The sequence below is a fragment of the Taurulus bubalis genome (genome assembly GCF_910589615.1).
Source record: "Taurulus bubalis genome assembly, chromosome: 2".
Taxonomy (NCBI): domain Eukaryota; kingdom Metazoa; phylum Chordata; class Actinopteri; order Perciformes; family Cottidae; genus Taurulus; species Taurulus bubalis.
Genome location: NC_136590.1, coordinates 3,322,741 through 3,343,669, shown reverse-complemented (window position 1 = coordinate 3,343,669; position 20,929 = coordinate 3,322,741). Strand labels below are relative to the sequence as shown.

General features: G+C 42.0%; 1 protein-coding gene across 1 annotated transcript; it reads left to right on the top strand.

Annotated features, from left to right (window-relative positions):
- Positions 1-1,666: 1,666 nt before the first annotated feature.
- Positions 1,667-17,369, top strand: LOC306753345 (myosin heavy chain, fast skeletal muscle-like; the record flags this gene model as incomplete). The annotated part of the gene is made up of 38 exons (XM_079237215.1): positions 1,667-1,870; positions 1,952-2,095; positions 3,298-3,454; positions 3,535-3,562; positions 3,656-3,770; positions 3,921-4,013; positions 4,095-4,158; positions 4,238-4,336; positions 4,427-4,530; positions 4,617-4,755; positions 5,134-5,252; positions 7,437-7,586; positions 7,667-7,837; positions 7,925-8,231; positions 8,618-8,706; positions 8,810-8,897; positions 8,992-9,109; positions 9,177-9,300; positions 9,481-9,617; positions 9,766-10,021; positions 10,124-10,366; positions 10,452-10,628; positions 10,721-10,866; positions 10,972-11,062; positions 11,142-11,531; positions 11,605-11,731; positions 11,810-11,928; positions 12,495-12,691; positions 12,785-12,968; positions 13,318-13,483; positions 13,634-13,758; positions 14,032-14,340; positions 14,431-14,634; positions 15,630-15,755; positions 16,356-16,526; positions 16,617-16,817; positions 16,904-17,035; positions 17,352-17,369. The coding sequence occupies 38 exons, from the start codon at positions 1,667-1,669 to the stop codon at positions 17,367-17,369; spliced, it is 5,832 nt and encodes a 1,943-aa protein (XP_079093341.1).
- Positions 17,370-20,929: the final 3,560 nt, after the last annotated feature.

Below are 20,929 nucleotides of genomic sequence, written 5' to 3'. Positions count from 1 at the left end.
TCGTTAATGTTAAGAAGCAACGAATGCCAGATCCATGCTGTGTAGCTAGCTGGCTAAGCTTAGCTTAACTGAGGTTACAGTAACAGCTATTTGCCTTGCATTGCTCTTGGCTAGTAGAAAGAAATCATTAGTTGTACATCTTTGCTTTGTATCGTCATCAGTTGTTGTTGGCTAAAATCAAAACGGTTGTCATAAAATAATTAGTATCATGGATCACATGAGATGGTGAAACACATTTGGCAAGCTAGCTGATTAATGTATCCACTCAGAAAGTATTTAGCTGGTGATTACATTAGCGAGCAAGCTAAGGTTAGTCAGCTCACCATTATTTAGCTATGCTGCAGAGATCTGGCACTGGTTGCTTCAAGTAAAGTAAAAATAAAGTAATTTGCTAAAAGCACGCTAGCCAATTTACCAACAAGGTCAGCCCAGAGAGTCTGAATGAATTACATGACGTTATCCACTCAAGACATGATTTTTGTCCGTTAGCTACACACACTAGGGAGCTGAAAAGAGGAACACTCTGGAACACCCGAGTCCTTTACATATAAATCAGTCCACATATGTTATAGGCAACAGAGAAAGTCAAGGAAGGTTTCAGTGTTTTCGTTATGGTCCACAATCTGTTCTTACATTGGCAGCACAATGTGATTAATACATTTATATTGTCTTTCAGGGGAGGTTATGTGTGAACAATGTCTTGGTGGGTTTCAGCATGTGATGCTAACTTTGTACTTCACGCACAGACATGAGATGGTCATGTCACTCAGAAAGACAGAAAATGTATTAGGCCAACACTTTCTTATTTAGATTACTTGAAACAGAGTCAAGGACATTTTACGGACTGAATGTCTTCCAGGCCTTTTGTTTTTTTTCATTCTGTGGATGTTCTGTGTTGATTTATGTATAAATAACACATTTTAACACAAAAAAATATATTGTATTATCTACAGAACTCTTTTTCCTGTGCCTGATAAGCCGTGTCATAGACCAGTGTGAACATATAAAGAATTGTTAGTTTAAAAATGTATAACAGCTGCTAATTGTAGAGATGCATCGTACTGTTTGGTTCTAATCTTCCAAACACAGCGATGAAGATGCTAAACAAACACTGTGTCAGTCTCCGCATGCTCGGAGCGTTTCAGCATCCATGTGAGCGCTGGAGCTCTGGCAGAGGTCACCCTCCTTTGACATTAATTCTTTTCTTGAGCTGCTGTTGCTCCCCGCTACGAATTTCTAACAAAAGCTTGGTGACATCCCCATGATATCACATACCAAAGTAATCACTTCTCTCCACCCACATTCATTAGAGGCTTTGACCTAAATATAGGGGTTTGCTGTATCTCCTAATTTACCATGAGGGACCTTATAAAAGCAATATTGTTCCAAGCGTCCACATTTCTCAGCTGGAACTTCTGCTGGTAGGACTTGCTCCTGTTTCACAGTTGTTTGGGTGTGATAGTGACTGACTTAACTGTTAGGCTGTCGTCTTCTTTTTGATTCAGGTGTCTAGGTGGAGAATACACTAGCAGACTTGTTGTAACCCACAGAGGTAAGAATTGATATTGATTATGATGACTGATATCCATTATTCTACAGTTATTAGAGCCACAATTCTAACCTTTAACCCTGGACCTTTCAGTCTCCTCTGGGGTGTGTTGCAGAGATGAGTTCTGATGCTGAAATGAGTGTGTTTGGGACGGCTGCCCCGTACCTGAGGAGACCCGAACGAGAGAGGATCGAATCCCAAAATAGGCCCTTTGATGCTAAAACCGCAGTGTATGTGGTGGATTCCAAGGAGCTGTTTGTTAAAGGCACTCTGCAAGGGAGAGATGGCAGCAAAGCGACCATTAAAACTATTGCAGGACAGGTACGTCGTTTGTGGATGAGACAAATCACCCAAATGCTCTCCATATTGTTCTGCTGATGAAGGGCACATCTCTCGTCGCAGGTCGTGATAGCAAAGGAAGAAGAATACTTCCCCATGAACCCACCCAAGTTTGACAAGATTGAGGACATGGCCATGATGACCCACCTCAATGAGGCCGCTGTGCTGTACAACCTCAAAGAGCGCTACGCAGCGTGGATGATCTATGTGAGTAATGCAAGATTTACTGTAGCTGATGATAATCATTCCCACACAGAACCAGAGGAGCTGTTGCTCAACCGACACCACGTACACCAACATGTGGGTTTGTGGTGTATGTGTGCCTGGACAAAGGCATACTTTTTATGCACTTTCAGTGCCAAATATCAGGAATATGATTATATTAGACAGTTATTATCTGTAGCTATCTGAAAGTTCAGCAGTGTTTTTGGGGCGTTCACATTACAGTGTGATGTTAAATAAATTGAATCTGAAGAAGTCGCTATTGAGATCCATTCGGCACATAATTTGCATACTGTGGTTCACGTTGTATTACATTTCCAGGGAAGGAGATACAGTTTTCCAAGTGTGACAATACATGTTGCACATAGTAGACATGGATTTGATGGTATAAGTCCAATATTTTTATTTGTGATTTTGAGCTATAAATTAGAATTGAATGTAGATTTTGAGATTAGAACCAGCTAAATTAGTCTGGAAAGTGGGCATTATTGAAGTTTATTTAAAATTTGCACTATTGATATAATTTAATGAGAAGCAGGTCCCAACTACAAATGAAATATAGTAATTCAAATGCTGCTGAAACACCTTCTACAGGTAACATACAGACAGTAGCTATAATACAATACAATAATAATAAAATGTAATAATTATGAAAAAAAATGTCGTTCCTATTGCTGGTTATAACCACAGGTATTTCAGAATAAATAAACAAAAGTAAAAATATTCAGTGACATGTAAGTAATTAATAAAACATATTCATTTACCATATTACAGACTGACTGACTGAAAGTGACAGAGCAAAGTGAGAGACGCTGAACTCAACATACATTTAATAAATAGATATATAAGAGGTCTGTGTGAACGCCCAGCCAACTAAAGCCACATAAAGCGTGTCTTTTGTCTCATTTAGACGTTGTCCTGTGTTGATAACAACAATAAACATGTGTTTTTATTTATTAAGGAGTGGCTTTGACATAATGGTGGTGATACTGGGCTGGACACATGACAAATGACAAGAAAACCCTGAACAAAGGAGATGAGAGAGTTAACTAATGCTTATAGGCATGAATTGGGCCCTCTTGTCCTACCTAAGGATTCCAAGATGTAATGTGAATGTCTCAAAAGTAACTTTGAGGCTTCTAAACTTCTTTTAACCTGCAAATCAAAAAGGATTCCATGTGTTTTAGACCTACTCTGGGCTGTTCTGCGTCACGGTGAACCCTTACAAGTGGCTCCCGGTGTACAACCAAGAAGTGGTGGTGGCCTACAGGGGCAAGAAGCGCCAGGAGGCTCCGCCCCACATCTTCTCCATCTCCGACAACGCCTATCAGTTCATGCTTACTGGTAAACTGAACACAGTCATTGCTACATTCAGTCTTCAGCTCGGTACCTCTCTAATATGACTGTGGTGTTATTTGTTGTAGATAGAGAAAACCAGTCCATCCTTATCACGTAAGCTGCATGTTGATGCAAATGCTACATCTTTGAGGCTTTTAGTTCACAGAATAAATTAAACTCTTCTGCTGTGTGTCTCTCGTGGTGTAGTGGAGAATCTGGTGCAGGAAAAACTGTCAACACCAAACGGGTCATCCAGTACTTTGCGACAATCGCAGGGTGTGGGGACAGGAAAAAAGATGCTGCTGCCTCTGGAAAATTACACGTAATTAAATGAATTCATGATTATAACGATTTTATAGTGTTTCAACTAGTATTACAAGTGGTCTACTAATAACTTTCCATCTCATATGTATATTTGAGATGGATTTATCTGCATTTTTCATATTGTATTTGGTTCTTTCTGTTGCTGTAGGGGAACCTGGAGGACCAGATCATCTCTGCTAACCCACTGCTTGAGGCTTTTGGAAATGCAAAAACTCTCAGAAATGATAATTCCTCACGTTTTGTGAGTGAAAAGATAGAACTTTGTCGATGATCATTTCTTTGTCAATGATTATATATAGCATTATTATATTATTTTTTTCAGGGCAAATTCATAAGAATCCACTTTGCAACCTCAGGAAAACTGGCTTCCGCTGATATTGAAACTTGTGAGTTATAATACAATGGAGATGGGTAATATTTAGTGAGAGTCTTCAGTTTAAGTCAGTCTTGTTCTCTTTTTTGTAGATTTGTTGGAAAAATCCAGAGTCACGTTTCAGCTGTCCGCAGAGAGGAGTTACCATATTTTCTACCAGGTCATGTCCAACAAGAAGCCTGAGCTCATAGGTGACATGTTGAAGGATAGTGTGACAGTTTGAGCAAATGTATTGTTTAATGTGAGGCTTGGATTTGACTTGTACATTATTTTCCATCCAGAGACTCTCCTCATCTCCACCAACCCCTACGACTACCCATTTGTTAGCCAAGGGGAGATCAGCGTGGCCAGTATTGATGACAGTGAAGAACTCATGGCCACGGATGTGAGTCGTCCTCTGAACCTTTTCCTTTCTCATCCCTGCACACATGCACTGAGACTGACATCAGACCGGTTACGATCTACTTTCAGAGCGCTATCGACACACTCGGCTTCTCTGCAGATGAGAGGATTGGCATCTATAAGCTAACAGGTGCTGTGATGCATTATGGGAATATGAAGTTCAAGCAGAAGCAGAGAGAAGAGCAGGCAGAGCCAGATGGGACAGAAGGTAACTGTTATTCTTCAGATTCTGCCTCAATCTTCAGATTTCTTTAGTCTTTTTGTTCTTCTCTTTATTTAAAACATACCATGTACAATTCAAACATATGTCCCCATTTGAGGTGACACTTTATTTGAATCCTTCATCTGTGGTCCAGTTAATTATATTGAACATTGAAGATGATAAACATGAATCTGGGGAGCTTTTTGACCACCTTAGCCAGGGATGTGCATAAGTCTGCCGCCTCCAAAAGGACTTGCTGGTCGAGTTCAGGCGTCCTCAAAGTGCTCCATCCCCCACTCCACATTATCCCCAGTTGGAGACTTTTCTTCTGTTGTATCGCACTCTGCTGTATAGTTTTCTAACTTCATCTTTTTCTTTGCTCAGTGGCTGACAAAGCAGCGTACCTGATGGGTCTGAACTCTGCAGACCTGCTGAAAGCCCTGTGTTACCCGAGAGTGAAGGTTGGGAATGAGTATGTGACCAAAGGACAGACTGTTCAGCAGGTATGTTCGGGTTAGAATGAAGACTTTTGCATTATTTATGCACATGCACAAGTGTATTTGCTTACTGTAAAACTGGAACATGCATGCAGATAACCATCACATCATTTAGTTGTGGTAAAGTCTGTCTTAAAATAATGCTTAACAATGTTTACGCATTGCTGCAATTGTTCCCTTTTTCAATTCTGGCCAGGAATTCCAAATTTAGAAACTATTTTCAGTACAAAAATGGAAAATGCCCTCTTTCCTTTAAATCCCCAGTGAAATAGAAGTTAAAGTGTCTTTAGCTTCTGCACTGTAACGGATTTCACAGGGAAACTGAACATAGGAGCGGTGTGCAGTTACAAGAGGGATTGAAATAAAATCCTTTCCAATTTTGTTCTACGGTATAAAATAGTCCAGTTAATACCTCTCTTGTGAAATGTGAAGCTTTTATGTGTCTTAAAAAAGGTGGATGCTCACAAGTGGCTCAATGAGACGGCACAATGTCATCACGCCAATCACCAGTCCGCCCTTAGCTGAGTGGTGGTAAAGTAAAGCCATGTAGGTGCCGACTAAAGTTACCTTTTCACTTTTATTTACGCTTCAAAAATCCTTGAAGAATATTTTTCTGAACAAAATATTTCAGTGTTATAAACTTGTGTTTGACACAGAGTTTATATTCTGATATAGATTTTTTTTTTAAACACATGTTTCGCATTTAACCTTTAAAGCCCCAAGGCATTTTTTAGGATTTAGCTAGAAATAGCATACCCAAACTAAAAAGGGTGTATCTCTGCAACCACAAGGGCTATTTGAATAATTCTGGTGTTATAATAAAGGCAACCCTTGTGAGATTTTGGTCAGATGTGTAAATATTAGTATATATGTTGCTGGCTAAGAGTAAATAAAGATTGAAACACAGAACAAATAGAAGTTCCAGGTCCGCCTATAGAAAAAAGCACTTTCAGGATGATTATCTCCTTGAAATGATGCTTCAAGCCCTGAAACTCTCCCAAATCATAAAAATATAATATAATACAATATGTGAACAGTCTCTCTGCACTGTTTTCACTTGAAAAAGTGAAGCAGAACAAAGTCAGATTGGGTAAAGTACAGAGAGAATTCAGGCGAGGTTTCCAAAATTTGCATTTCGGCACATTTGCGCATATTTTCGCGCATCTGTGACATTTGAATTTTTTCATGTAGCAAACCTTATATTTCACTTTCATATGACTTATGGTGTTAAATAAACTTGTATCAGTGTGGATTTACTGAGGGAAATGCATTTTTTCAACAAAAAAAAATAAAGTTTCAAAATGTGCTGACTCAGCGATTTATGTTGCTGTGTTCTTTGGCTCGTATCTCGGTGATGCTTTGCAGCAGAGGGATTTGGTGAATAGATTTGGAATCTGTGTGGAATTGTCTTGCTTTTTGCTATTTGTCTTTTTCTGATAGCACCAAGCTACGGGCTGCTAGTTCCGGAAACATGCAGAGTGGGCTGACTCGTGACAAAATTATAACTATTTTATTTTAATAATTATTTTAGTTGGTGTTTGAGTTGTGTTGAAATGGCTGACTAATTATTGTAGCCCAGGTTCTCTTGTTTAATTTGATGTGTAGCATCAATATATTTGTTCATGATTATTGTAATGTTTTACACAGTTTAATTAAAATTTTAAAAAATGACCTATATAGGTCCATACGGGGCTTATGGATACATTAACAATTAAGAAATAAATACGGGAATACAACTGGGAAAATACATTTTTCATTTAACTGGGCCTTTCATATTTATCTTTTTAACTATCGATCAATTTCCGATGTGTAATGTGCAAGCAAACGCTAGAAGTGACGAACCTGCAGAGAATTATCACCAAAGTCCACAGAGAACTAAACGCTGTTTTAGTTGAATTCTGCTCACCTAAAACCAGCTTAATGAAAAACTCTACCTGCGTCATAACAGTTGGCTAATAGACAAAAAGTTAGAACTCCAAATGAATGATAATATTCTACTGGATATGTAGAATGCTGCTTATGCTCAGCATAAGTGCACGAGGTGATAATAAATCAGCTATGGAAATGATTCTGCTCTAACGTGAAAAGAAATATCAGCATCCAACAATAATGTATTCCAATATTGTATATCCGTTAAAGACATGATTTATTGGATGTATTGGGATCTCACTGCCACTTGTCATTGTCCAGGTCTACAATTCTAACGGCGCTTTGGCCAAATCCGTCTATGAGAAGATGTTCATGTGGATGGTCATCCGCATTAATCAGATGCTCGACACCAAGCAACCCAGGCAGTTCTTTATCGGAGTCTTGGACATCGCCGGGTTTGAAATATTTGATGTAAGTTTGCATTAAGCAGTGCATCAACTCTGTGATTTTAAAATAAATACATGCTCGACGGTAAATGGTTTGTTTTGCAGTACAACAGTCTGGAACAGCTGTGTATCAATTTCACCAATGAGAAACTGCAACAGTTTTTCAACCATCACATGTTTGTGCTGGAGCAAGAGGAGTACAAGAAGGAAGGCATCGAGTGGGAGTTCATTGACTTTGGAATGGACTTGGCTGCCTGTATAGAACTTATTGAAAAGGTTGGTTTATTCAAGTATTAAACGCAACGTTATGAAAAGAATGCTCAGTGTTTTTTCTGTTACGTATGTCTTGACTTTCCTCAACAGCCAATGGGCATCTTCTCCATCCTTGAAGAGGAGTGTATGTTTCCCAAGGCATCAGACACCACCTTCAAAAACAAGCTGTATGACCAACATCTTGGAAAATCAAACAACTTTCAGAAGCCCAAGCCTGTCAAAGGCAAGGCTGAGGCTCACTTCTCCCTGGTGCACTACGCCGCCACTGTGGACTACAGCATCACGGGCTGGTTGGACAAGAACAAGGACCCTCTAAATGACACTGTAGTCCAGCTCTACCAGAAGGCCAGCCTCAAACTACTGGCTTCCCTCTATTCGACCTATTCTGCATCTGATGGTGAGAACTGTTGTGATACACAATATATGTTAAGATATAGTGGAGTAATGTCGACCTGAGTCACACCCTCTGTGTGTGTTGTAGTCCAAGCTTCATGTGTGTCCACTGGCTAGCTCGTTGCTCTGCACTGTTACCTCTAATAACGCGGTCCTAAAAGCGACCGTGTCGTAGCTCTGTCCGCAAGGTCCATGCCATTAGCGCCATTAGCTGCTAGCCAGTCACCATGTTGAGAGCCGTGCGGAGGCAATGTACTAAAATCATGTTCAGGTAGATATTATTCTGCTATATATTTACATAGATAATAATAGTTTGCTGCTATATTAATGTTCTGAATGTTTACTACAGTCTTACCGTTATAAATGTTCATAAAACATGTGTTCCTTTAGAACATCCTAGTGGAGGAAGTGGTGGAACCGTAAAGAGAGCAACAAAGAAGAAGGGCTCATCCTTCCAGACTGTGTCAGCCCTCTTCAGGGTAACTATAGTAAAATAGCATGACATTTTGTGGAAAATGATTTATTTTTGATACAATGGCTATAATAAACTATTGACACTGATATTCTATTTTATATTAACAGGAGAACCTGGGAAAGCTCATGACAAATCTCAAGAGCACCCATCCTCACTTTGTTAGGTGTCTGATTCCAAATGAAACTAAAACTCCAGGTATTTCAGTTCATGTTACAAACACTCGTTATCAGAGAATTTCAATAGTATTTCAAGCACCATGGTTATACTTGTGGCTCTGGCTGACTTTTAGGGATTATGGAACATCATCTGGTTATCCATCAGCTGCGATGTAACGGCGTGCTGGAAGGAATCAGGATCTGCAGGAAGGGCTACCCGAGTAGGATCCTGTATGGGGATTTCAAGCAAAGGTAAGAAGCGGTAGAATGAGACTGTGACAAATACAAACAACTGACTTTTCTCTCTTTCTTCTTGTAGATACAAAGTACTGAATGCTAGTGTGATACCTGAGGGACAATTCATTGACAACAAGAAAGCTGCTGAGAAGCTCTTGGGGTCAATTGATGTGGATCACACACAGTATAAGTTTGGGCATACTAAGGTAATTTGTTTTCAATTGGAGGGCCTCAATGTGTTACTACCCGACTACCGAAACATACTACCGTAATCGTTTCAAGCATGCTGGAGCTGTTACATAAAAAGTGATGTAAAAACTGGTTTATTGATGGAGTATCAAAGAGTATCTGAGCTGAGCATATACCCAAATGTATATTTCCTGTAGGTGTTCTTTAAAGCAGGGCTCTTGGGTTTACTGGAAGAGATGAGGGATGAAAAACTGGCCTCTCTCATCACCATTACTCAAGCCTTGTGTCGTGGCTTTCTCAAAAGGAAGGACTTACAGAAAATGACGGAAAGGAGGTAATCAGAATTTTGCTTCGGGTCACAGATCATCAGTCACATGTACATCAAGGACTGTCGGTCAAACTACATTACATGTTTGCTGCTTAGTTGCAATGCATGTATGTATATTACTTTGAAAAACTAAGAACAAGCTCCATCTTTTCAGAGAATCTATATACATTGTCCAGTACAACATTCGCTCTTTCATGAATGTAAAACACTGGCCATGGATGAAGCTTTACTTCAAGATCAAGCCACTCTTGAGGAGTGCTGAGACTGAGAAGGAGATGGCCAACATGAAGGTGGAGTTTGCCAAGTGTAAGGAGGATTTAACCAAAGCTGAGGCTAAGAGGAAGGAACTGGAAGCCAAAATGGTTTCCCTGCTTCAGGAGAAGAATGACTTGTGTCTGCAGATTCACTCTGTGAGTAGAGAAGACACGTACTTAAACATCTGGTCAAGTAAGTCGTAAGAAAGTAGAACTGCATGCAACATGAATGCAAATTGTGTTTCTTTTATTGCACAGGAAAGTGAGAGTCTGGCAGATGCAGAGGAAAGATGTGAGGGTCTGATTAAGAACAAGATTTTGTTGGAAACCAAAACCAAAGAACTCAGCGAGAGACTGGAGGATGAGGAGGAGGTGAACGCCGAACTGACCGCCAAGAAGAGGAAGCTGGAGGACGAGTGCTCTGAGTTAAAGAAAGACATCGATGACTTGGAGCTCACCCTGGCGAAAGTGGAGAAGGAAAAACATGCCACTGAAAACAAGGCGTGTTTCTGCTTGGTTGTTATCTGAACATCAAACCCAGACACCCAACAATTACTAACACATTTACTTCTTTTTACACATTCAGGTGAAGAATCTGACAGAAGAAATGTCATCTCTTGATGATGCCATCTGCAAGTTATCCAAGGAGAAGCTGGCCCTGCAAGAGGCCCACCAGCAGACAATGGATGACCTGCAAGCAGAGGAAGACAAAGTCAACTGTCTGGCCAAAGCCAAGATCAAGCTGGAGCAACAAGTTGATGATGTAAGCTATGGACAGTACCTCTTTGAAATGATAGCATATATATATGCATATATAAAGCATATGCTTTACTAATTTGACTCTCTATGTGATAGCTTGAAGGCTCTCTGGAACAAGAGAAGAAGATCCGGTTGGAAGTCGAGAGAGCCAAAAGAAAGCTTGAAGGAGATCTGAAACTAACTCAAGAATCCATAATAGATTTGGAAAATGACAAGCAACAACGGGAGGAGCACCTTAAAAAGTATGGACTGGTGCAGCAGTGTCTAAGCGTATTGATAAGTGCCACATAACATATAACATGTATATAACATATGCTCTAACTATATGGTGTGGTTTTGCGGGACAGGAAAGACTTTGAATTCAGCCAACTTGTGTCCAAACTTGAGGACGAGCTGAGTGCGGCTGTGCAATCTCAGAAGAGGATCAAGGAGCTTCAGGTAATTAAACAACTGGAGGGTGAACTGAAAATGTACTGCAAGCCAATAAATGATTTCAGTTATTTGTTGCTTTACCAAGGCCCGCATTGAAGAGCTGGAAGAGGAGATTGAAGTGGAGCGGGTCGCTCGGGCCAAGGTGGAAAAGCAAAGGTCGGACCTCTCCAGGGAGCTGGAGGAGATCAGCGAGAGGCTGGAGGAGGCTGGAGGATCCACCGCCACTCAGATAGAGATGAACAAAAAGCGAGAGGTCGAGTTTCAGAAACTGAGACGAGACCTGGAAGACGAGACCCTTCACCACGAGGCCACCGCTGCCGTTTTAAGAAAGAAACATGCTGACGGTGTGGCTGAGCTGGGAGAGCAGATTGACAACCTCCAGAGAGTCAAACAGAAGCTGGAGAAGGAGAAGAATGAGTGCAAGATGGAGATTGATGACCTATCCAGCAACATAGAGGCCATGGTCAAGGCAAAGGTAAGCTAGACCAGTATAGAAAGAGTCAACATCGTAAATCACTTTTCATTAATTACTGTTATCAATACTACAGGTTAATAATGAGAAACTGTGTCACTCTCTGGAAGACCAACTGAGTGACTACAAGACGAAATATGATGAGAACACTCGTCTGATCACTGAAATGAATGCTCAAAGGGAAAGACTTCAGAATGAGAATGGTATGGAGTCAAATGGTTTGAAATAGTTCAACTCTTTCCTCTCTTTTCTTACCTTGTTTTCTAAAACCCCTCGATCAGGCGAGTTCTCCCGCCTGCTCGACGAGAAGGAAGCGATACTCTCTCAGATGTCGAGGGCTAAGCTTGCCTTCACTCAGCAAGTTGAGGAGCTGAAGAGGCACGTTGAAGAAGAAACAAAGGTTTGTTTCATTGGTGTACAACTAAACAACGCGTGTGACATTAATTGTCTTACCGAGGAAGCCAGAAGCTTATAGGGCGTTTGAAATCGTGGGCTCAGCGAGGCGAACAGATTTGGCCTTTTTCACTGGGTATCACACTCGTGGCCACCAGGGAAGTTTAAATGAATAGTCAGACATTTGTGGAATTCACCAGTACCGTAAAAGTCGGGTTACAAGCCGCTCCTACCTCCGGTCAGTGTCCCGCTGTAGCAAGCTAGCTCCCCGCTGCTACTGCCCACGTCCCCTCTGCCCAAGTCGGGTGTCAAGCCGGGTCTGGTCCCGCTACCTTCGGTGGTTGTCGGGGAGCTAGCGGAAGTTAGCGGAAAGCTAGCAGAAGTTAGCGGGGAACTAGCATGATGGCCAGCTGGCTACACCGGAGAGCAAAAGGGGACACTGACTGAAGGCAGTAGCGGCGTGTAACCCAACTTTTATGGTAGATTACTTTAGCTTAGCATAAGAGCCACCAGATAAATTCTGATTTTAACAAATTATTCTTCGTCTAAAAGTCACATCGGCCTCTCTTTTAGGCGAAGAATGCCCTCGCTCACGCTCTCCAATCTGTCCGTCATGACTGTGATCTGCTGAGGGAGCAGTTTGAGGAGGAGCAGGAGGCCAAGGCCGAGCTACAGAGAGCGATGTCAAAGGCCAACAGCGAGGTGGCCCAGTGGAGAACCAAATATGAGACCGATGCCATCCAGCGCAATGATGAACTGGAGGAGGCCAAGTGAGAGTTGTTCTTATACAAACATAAGAAATGGGACATTTGCAACGTAAGAAAACGACAATATTGGCTCACACTTTATTTTGTTTTGCTCAGGAAAAAGCTTGCACAACGTCTGCAGGAGGCTGAGGAGGCCGTCGAGGCTGTGAATGCCAAGTGCTCATCTTTGGAGAAGACGAAGCAAAGGCTGCAAGGAGAGGTGGAGGACCTCATGGCTGATGTGGAACGGGCAAACGCTCAAGCAGCTGGCCTGGACAAAAAGCAGAGGAGCTTTGATAAGGTAACAGCAAGTGAATGGTGCTAAAAACTCACAACAAGCCTCAGATGCCAACAGTCAGCCACATTGCCGCTCAGTCTGTGGTACTTGTTGTGATAGTTGATTTATATAAGCCAACATACCAGTGAGTCTACCCAGTAATGAAAGCTTTGGTTTTCGCTGCTTTAAAGATCTGCTATGTGTAGGTCATGAAGTAATGATGTTGGGTGACTGCTTCATGCAGCAACAGAAGTGTGTCTGCAATACAGAATAACCAGGTTATGAGCATGAGCAATGATAGCTATGATCCCTACAACATCCTTAGAATCAGACAAATCATCTTTATCCAAACCATTCTTTTGTGTCTTCTTAGATTCTGTCTGAGTGGAAGCAGAAGTACGAAGAGAGTCAGGCTGAGCTGGATGGATCACAGAAAGAGGCTCGCTCGCTCGGCACTGAGCTCTTCAAGATGAAGAACTCTTATGAGGAAGCTTTGGAGCACCTCGAGGTCCTCAAACGAGAGAATAAAAACCTGCAACGTACGCGCATTACCGTAAAAATAATAATGCTTTCTATAATGCTTACAAGGGAAAGACTAGACGGTTGTCCACGAGTGAATATGATAAGAGCTATTATTCTTTTGTCTAATTATTTAGTTGTTACATTGAAAAGAATCGTTGTGTTTTTAGAGGAAATCTCTGATTTGACTGAACAAATTGGAGAGAATGGCAAAGCCATCCATGAGCTGGAGAAGATCAAGAAGCAAACTGAGACTGAGAAGACAGAGATCCAGACTGCTTTGGAAGAAGCTGAGGTAACTTCACGTAATATTAAAAAGATATTCTGATATATATATATATATTCTGCGGGGAGTAGCAGCAGCAGCGGGGAGCTAGCAGCAGCGCTAGCAGCAGAGCTAGCAGTAGCACTAGCAACAGCGCTAGCTAGCGCTGCTCTTAGCTTGCTACAGCGGGGACACTGACCGGAGGTACGAGCGGCTTGTAACCCGACTTTTATGGTATATATAATTCTTTGGCTAATGCTTGTTTCTTGATGTATTCTTATCTTAATCTTATCTGTACCCAAGGCTTCACTGGAACATGAGGAAACCAAAATTCTGCGTATCCAGCTGGAGCTCACTCAAATCAAAGGAGAGGTCGATCGCAGGCTGGCGGAGAAGGATGAGGAGCTTGAGCAGCAGAAACATAACCACCAGCGCATTGTAGAAACTCTTCAGTCCGCCTTAGATGCAGAGACACGCAGCAAGAACGATGCCATGAGAATCAGGAAGAAGATGGAGAGTGACCTCAATGAGATGGAGATCCAGCTGAGCCATGCCAATCGACAGGCAGCTGAAGCCCAGAAGCAGCTGAGGAACATTCAGGCCCACCTCAAAGTGAAACATTGTGCATGGGCAGCTTCAGGGTTATTAGCTCCTAAAATATATTCTGGGTAGATCAACCTTTTCCTGCTGGTCTCTCTGCAGGAACAAACCCTTCACCTGGACGAAGCACTGCGGAGCCAGGAGGACCTGAAGGACCAGGTGGCCATTGTGGAGCGCAGGAGCAACCTGATGCAGGCAGAGATGGAGGAGCTCAGAGCTGCTCTGGAACAGTCGGAAAGAAACCGCAAATTAGCTGAACAAGAACTGATGGATGCCTGTGAGCGAGTAGGGCTACTGCACTCTCAGGTGAGCAGCAGTATTACGACGTATCAATGAGAGCCAGGTTGGTTGAGACCAAAACAGAGGGAAAAGAGAGGGAATTGTAGAATGTGTCTGTTCACAGGCAATACTGAACTCCAAACAAATGCTAATGTGACATAACTTTGTGAAGTACGTAAGTAAGTCACCTTTTATTTACGATTTATCGACATAGACTGTGTATAAGAAGTGGACATAGTCATCGAGATGTAACCCATGGACTCCATCTTGGATTATGGCTGTCGGTATGTTGTTGTTTTTGCAAACGATGAACGGAAGTTATCATAGTTTGAATGCGGAGTGACCTAGAGAGGCTGTATACGTCTCTGGTAGCGGTGCCAATTTGTCAATCACAGTAAGCCCCGCCCTAAAGCATCCCCTGCTGTATAGTCTGTTTGACCATCATTTACTAAATGAACATCATGCTGTATTGAAGAAGACTTGGAACTTGAGATTGAGACTTAAACTCATGTTTACAATGTTTACTGAGGGAATAAATCAAGAGAGAAGTAGAGTCATTTACATAGACTTCTATACAACCAGACTTCTTTTTGCAACCGGAGGAGTAGCCCCCTGCTGGTCATTTGAGATAATGCAAGTTTAAGGCACTTTCGCGTTGGCTTCAGCAGAGCCGGAGGTTGCCTGATGTCTCTAGACAGCAATCAATAAATCACACACTCTGACATGAAAAGAAAATACTCTGGTATCTGTGGCCGTCACAGGACTGTATTATTATTAGCATTACTCATTAGACGGGCTATGTGCCTGCCTGTCTGATCGCACTCTGCCAGTGGACTCATTGTGTTTCACCAGAGTCTTCCACAAGCTCAGATCGCTAGATTAAGCAACTTTTGTAGCTAGTGCTGCTCGCTACTTTCATTGGAAAAGAGTTGGTAACAAACAAATCATTTATAAAAAACTAGTGTACTCTTGCTGGTTTCTAGACATTACAAAGCCTAGCTTCAGTTGTCCTTTGGCTACAGAACACCAGTCTCCTCAACTCCAAGAAGAAGCTGGATGCAGATGTGAGCCAGCTGCAGGGCGAGGTGGCGGATGCAATCCAAGAGGCTCGCAATGCAGAGGAAAAAGCCAAGAAGGCCATCACTGATGTAAATATTACACATTTCTACTTTTACCTCTAATTATATCTATCTTACAGCTTTATACAGCGTGATTAATAACTATAAGAAACAGTGATGATTATTATGTCGCCTGTTCTTTGTTTGTATTATTTGCACTTTTTTTATTAAAAGAAAAGGCCGGACAGAAAAATTAAATAGGAAATAAAATGTGCAGGTGAGGAAGAAATACAACCTTTTTTAAGTTTCCTGGAAAATCTCTACCTGTGTACTTCACTTTCAAGATAAAGGTTCACATTTGGAGAATGTCCGACATTAGTACCTTGTAGCAAACAAAACGAATACATTTTCCAAGTAAGTTTTTCATCAACTAAGATCATAAGAAATCCAGTTAATGCAACTCAAGTCATTTCTTCACTGCCAATGTTTAATCTAACTGTACCATTGCTCTTTTAGATTCTATAGCATTGATGTTAACATATTGCTCTGCAAACACAACTCACCACTTCAAGACAACGTTGAATGCTTTTGAGAGATCCAGGAAAATACCACATACAAACTCTTTCTTTTCCGTTCCTGTCAGGTCCGGCTTGATCATGTACAATCATTTAACTTGCTGTGTTGTTGCAGTCAGCCATGATTGCAGAGGAGCTGAAGAAAGAGCAGGACACCAGCAGTCATCTGGAGAGGATGAAGAAGAACCTGGAGGTCTCTGTGAAGGATCTGCAGCACCGCCTGGATGAGGCGGAGAGCCTGGCTTTGAAGGGGGGCAAGAAACAGCTCCAGAAACTGGAAGCTCGGGTACCACACTTGTTCACATAGAGTAATGCAGCATTATTGGCAGAAGAAATCCCACCTGAGGCTTTGTTTGTGGGGTTGGGCTTTCTCTAGGTGCGTGAACTGGAGGCTGAAGTGGAGCGTGAACAGAGAACAGCTGCCGATACAGTCAAGGGAATCCGTAAATATGAGCGGCGAGTGAAGGAGCTCACTTACCAGACTGAAGAGGACAAGAAGAACGTCTTGAGGGTGCAAGGCCTCGTGGACAAGCTGCAGCTCAAAGTCAAGGCCTACAAACGGCAGAATGAAGAAGCTGTAAGATCTTTGTTGAATGTCAGAAGAACAGCCAAGAACTATTGTTTTTATTACGATGATAGCTCACTGCTCTTCCGTTCCAACAGGAGGAGCAGGCCATCACTCAGCTTGCTAAGCTAAGGAAGCTGCAGCATGAGCTGGAGGCGGCGCAGGAGAGGGCAGACATCGCTGAGTCCCAGGTCAACAAGATGAGAAGCAGGAGCAGAGAGTTTGGAAAGGTAACAGGAGACACGTTTGTGTTGACTTTGGTTTATTGGGGACCCTTTTGGCTTCCTGGGTCAGAGCAGTACAATTATTTAGAACATGGTGTTAATAAAACAAGAAACTAAATCAAAGAAATACATTTAAAAAAACATCATATCGGTAAAAACAAATGTATATCAATTATCACAAAGCTCCCAGATTAATCACAACAACACTCTTTCCTTTTTTGTATCCAAAGTAGCTTTGGACAAACCGCTTTTTTTAATTGACATCATAGTTAAATGAATGAACTCATTTTCCGTGTTACTTTGTACCTCTCCCCTCCCCTAGGCGGTTGAGTCGCAGTAGACCAGCGATGACACAGAAGACCTCCTCTATGCTAAGTTCTTGTTAGTAGAGACTCCTCAGAGTAGCTTTTCTGTGAGATGTAAGCAGAATAAAGTTTTGTGAAGCATTAGCTTTGTCTGGCGTTGTTTTTCTTTCATTAGATATACTGCACAGCCAGACATGTTCCTGAATACAATGAATGGATGCTGATCAGCTCTTGCTGTATTAAAGATTAGTAGCGGTGCAGTGCTAACGAGCCAGTCAGAGAAGAGGATAATCAGTTGGGTAGAAGGAGAGCGAGTCGCTTACTTTGAGCATCTGTTTGCAGAGATCAGGGCAGATCCCGCAGAATGACATTTACATTTACATCTCTGTCAGTGTCTCAAAGGCCTCATCGTCACAGGAACCCAGGTGAGAAGTTAAGGCCTGACATGGAGGTATAATACCTAATAATATCCAGGCAGCAAACATCCTGTAACAGCCGATACTCAACTATAATATAAATAAGTTCACATGGGTCTCCAAAAGCAATGTTCCAGAAATACATTGTTCCAGGACCATTTTTAAACCTTTTTATTGTGGAATATAAGCAGTGTCAGGTTCAGGTAGATTTGGTTTGCAGGAGATGAAACTGAATTTAATTTCGCCTCACTTCTTGTGTCCTCATTGTTAAATAGTCAAGAGTCCCAGAGGGTTACTTGTGAAATTGTTCTAAAGGCCTACTGGTCCAAATGTTTAGTTGAATTGTGTCAAACACAGAGGAGACTTCAAGGACTTCAACCCACAGAGGTCACTGTTGCGTCCTCATCACTGCGGTGGAATAGACCTTGAGATCTTGAGTGAAAACCTAAGTGGCCGCCATGATAAGTTCTCGTCGAATTCTCTAAACGCAAAAGGAAAAAAGCTTCAATGCTTCCTAACTTAGCTCCTCTAGGAGATAATGGCGACCCACAATTCCTTGCGGCGGCAACATTTAAAGTGACGCATCCATTCGGCCGTTGACGAGAACAAACGATCATGCATCATCTATAACTCTTGCATTTGCCTTCAGAAGCTTTGATGAAAGGGTTGAACTGACGAGCTCTTCAGTCATGTTTTTGATTAGCATCTTTTGTCAGGTCGTGACACTCATAAGTGATGGTCTCTGTCTCTGTGCTCGGTAGTTGATATTCACTGTTTTCACTGCATTTGCACTGTTGTGGAAGGAAAACGTGCTCTGTGCTCGTAACATTCCTCAAGTTCCTGAAATGGTGTTGACTCAGTGCATGATGTTGTATCTGTGCTGTCATGCTCTCTGTGAAACTGGTTTAAACTCTGAAAGTTAACAAAAATCATCCTGTCCTGGCTCCTTACTGACTATTACATGTACAGGATATTATTTTGTTCTAATCTAACAAACTATATTTTGATAATGAGTATTTTTAATTCAGATACAGATTCTGAATATGCTTTAGTGAAATGTAGGTGTTATATATTTGTTTGGACTCATGTCTGACATTGATCATGTCAACAATATCTGATCTGTGTTAACGTCTCACTGTGGAAAAGGAGTTAGTTTCTCTTCGTTGTTGCATCAGACTGTACACCAGATGTTTTGCAGTTGACCCCTGACCTCTGACCTGTTGCCTTGGTTTCCACAGAAACAGAGAACGTCTTTGTAGGACGCTTCTTGTCTCGTGAGAATCGGCCCGGTACAATTAGAACCCCCACCATGCCGAGGCGTGTCTGTGGCTCTTTCTTTTGTTCATCAAAACAGTGACGTGCAATATTGTACAGACGAGACTATATGATTTGTAGTTTATAAGCAGTACACAGATCTCACAATACATTTACACACACATGTATTATCATTCTTATTAGTGGTAATGGTGGCACAACATATCATAAGAGAAAACAAACTGAGATAATGAGGCCATCTTGTGGATAAGTGCAGACCCTTTTTACATGTGGACATTTGGACGTTACATTTCATAAATCTCCATGTGATGTGCATTCAGTAACTGAGCACATTTTAAAGTGTTCTGAGCCGGCCCTCTTTATTAACACGGCTGCATGTTACCTGAAATGAACCCCAGCAGGATGCGCAGCCTCCGGAGCGACCAGCAGGGGGCGACATCGGACTGTCTGTAATACTTACAGACTACTGACTGAGTATCACGTTCACCTGAACTGTCATCTCATAATTTCATTTTTGATATTGTGCAATGACTCTCAAATGTTTCATTGATCTCTTTAGGCCGACAGTGTGTACCTGACAATGCTACACACTTGGTTGTTGCAAAGTAGAAACACAAATGTACCTTGTAGATATATTTCTATGTATTTGTTCATTTTGTTAAGCCTCTCCAGTGTTGGTAAATTCTATATGATCATTTTGAAATAAGCTAGCTTAATTATATCAGAAATATTATGATATTGTTTCTATTATAACAACATATCTAGAAGAACATTGAACATGTATTTAACTGTGCTACTCAGTAAATAAACACTATACGTATAAATACTGTACATACAGTTTACATAAACATACTGCATTCAAGGTGACAAATTAATTACTTTATAGCTTTCAGAATGATTATTTATTTTTCAGCCTGAACCGTCAGTCTCCTTCTTGATTTCTGGGCAGATGAACAGCTGCTGACAGCTTCCCTTATGTGGGAGGAGCTTCCTGTGGGTGGGAGGAGCTTCCTGTGGGTGGGAGGAGCTTTCTGAACCCACCAGCACAGAAGAAGCAGATGGAGACAAACTACGTCCTCTGTGCTGGTGGGGGCGGGACGCTCCTCGTACCCTCATCTGGTCCTGTAGTCCTCCATCCTCCTCATCTGGTCCTGTAGTCCTCCATCCTCCTCATCTGGTCCTGTAGTCCTCCATCCTCCTCATCTGGTCCTGTAGTCCTCCATCCTCCTCATCTGGTCCTGTAGTCCTCCATCCTCCTCATCTGGTCCTGTAGTCGTCCATCCTCCTCATCTGGTCCTGTAGTCCTCCATCCTCCTCATCTGGTCCTGTAGTCCTCCATCCTCCTCATCTGGTCCTGTAGTCCTCCATCCTTCTCATCTGGTCCTGTAGTCCTCCATCCTTCTCATCTGGTCCTGTAGTCCTCCATCCTTCTCATCTGGTCCTGTAGTCCTCCATCCTCCTCATCTGGTCCTGTAGTCCTCCATCCTCCTCATCTGGTCCTGTAGTCCTCCATCCTCCTCATCTGGTCCTGTAGTCCTCCATCCTTCTCATCTGGTCCTGTAGTCCTCCATCCTCCTCATCTGGTCCTGTAGTCCTCCATCCTTCTCATCTGGTCCTGTAGTCCTCCATCCTTCTCATCTGGTCCTGTAGTCCTCCATCCTTCTCATCTGCTCCGTCTTCAAGGAGACCCTGGATGCTGCTTCCAGTATCACAGCCATCGATACCTGAGTAAAAGAGACTTTGAGACTTTTCCAAACGTTAGTAATTTTTACCTAGTTCAGCCACCTTCACCTAACTAGTTAGGCAGAGAGAGAGTAAAATGAACAATCTTTGAATAACGACATTGCATTGCCTTCATACATCCCGATCAGTGTACTCGTTATTGAATCAGGGAGGGTCAAGGG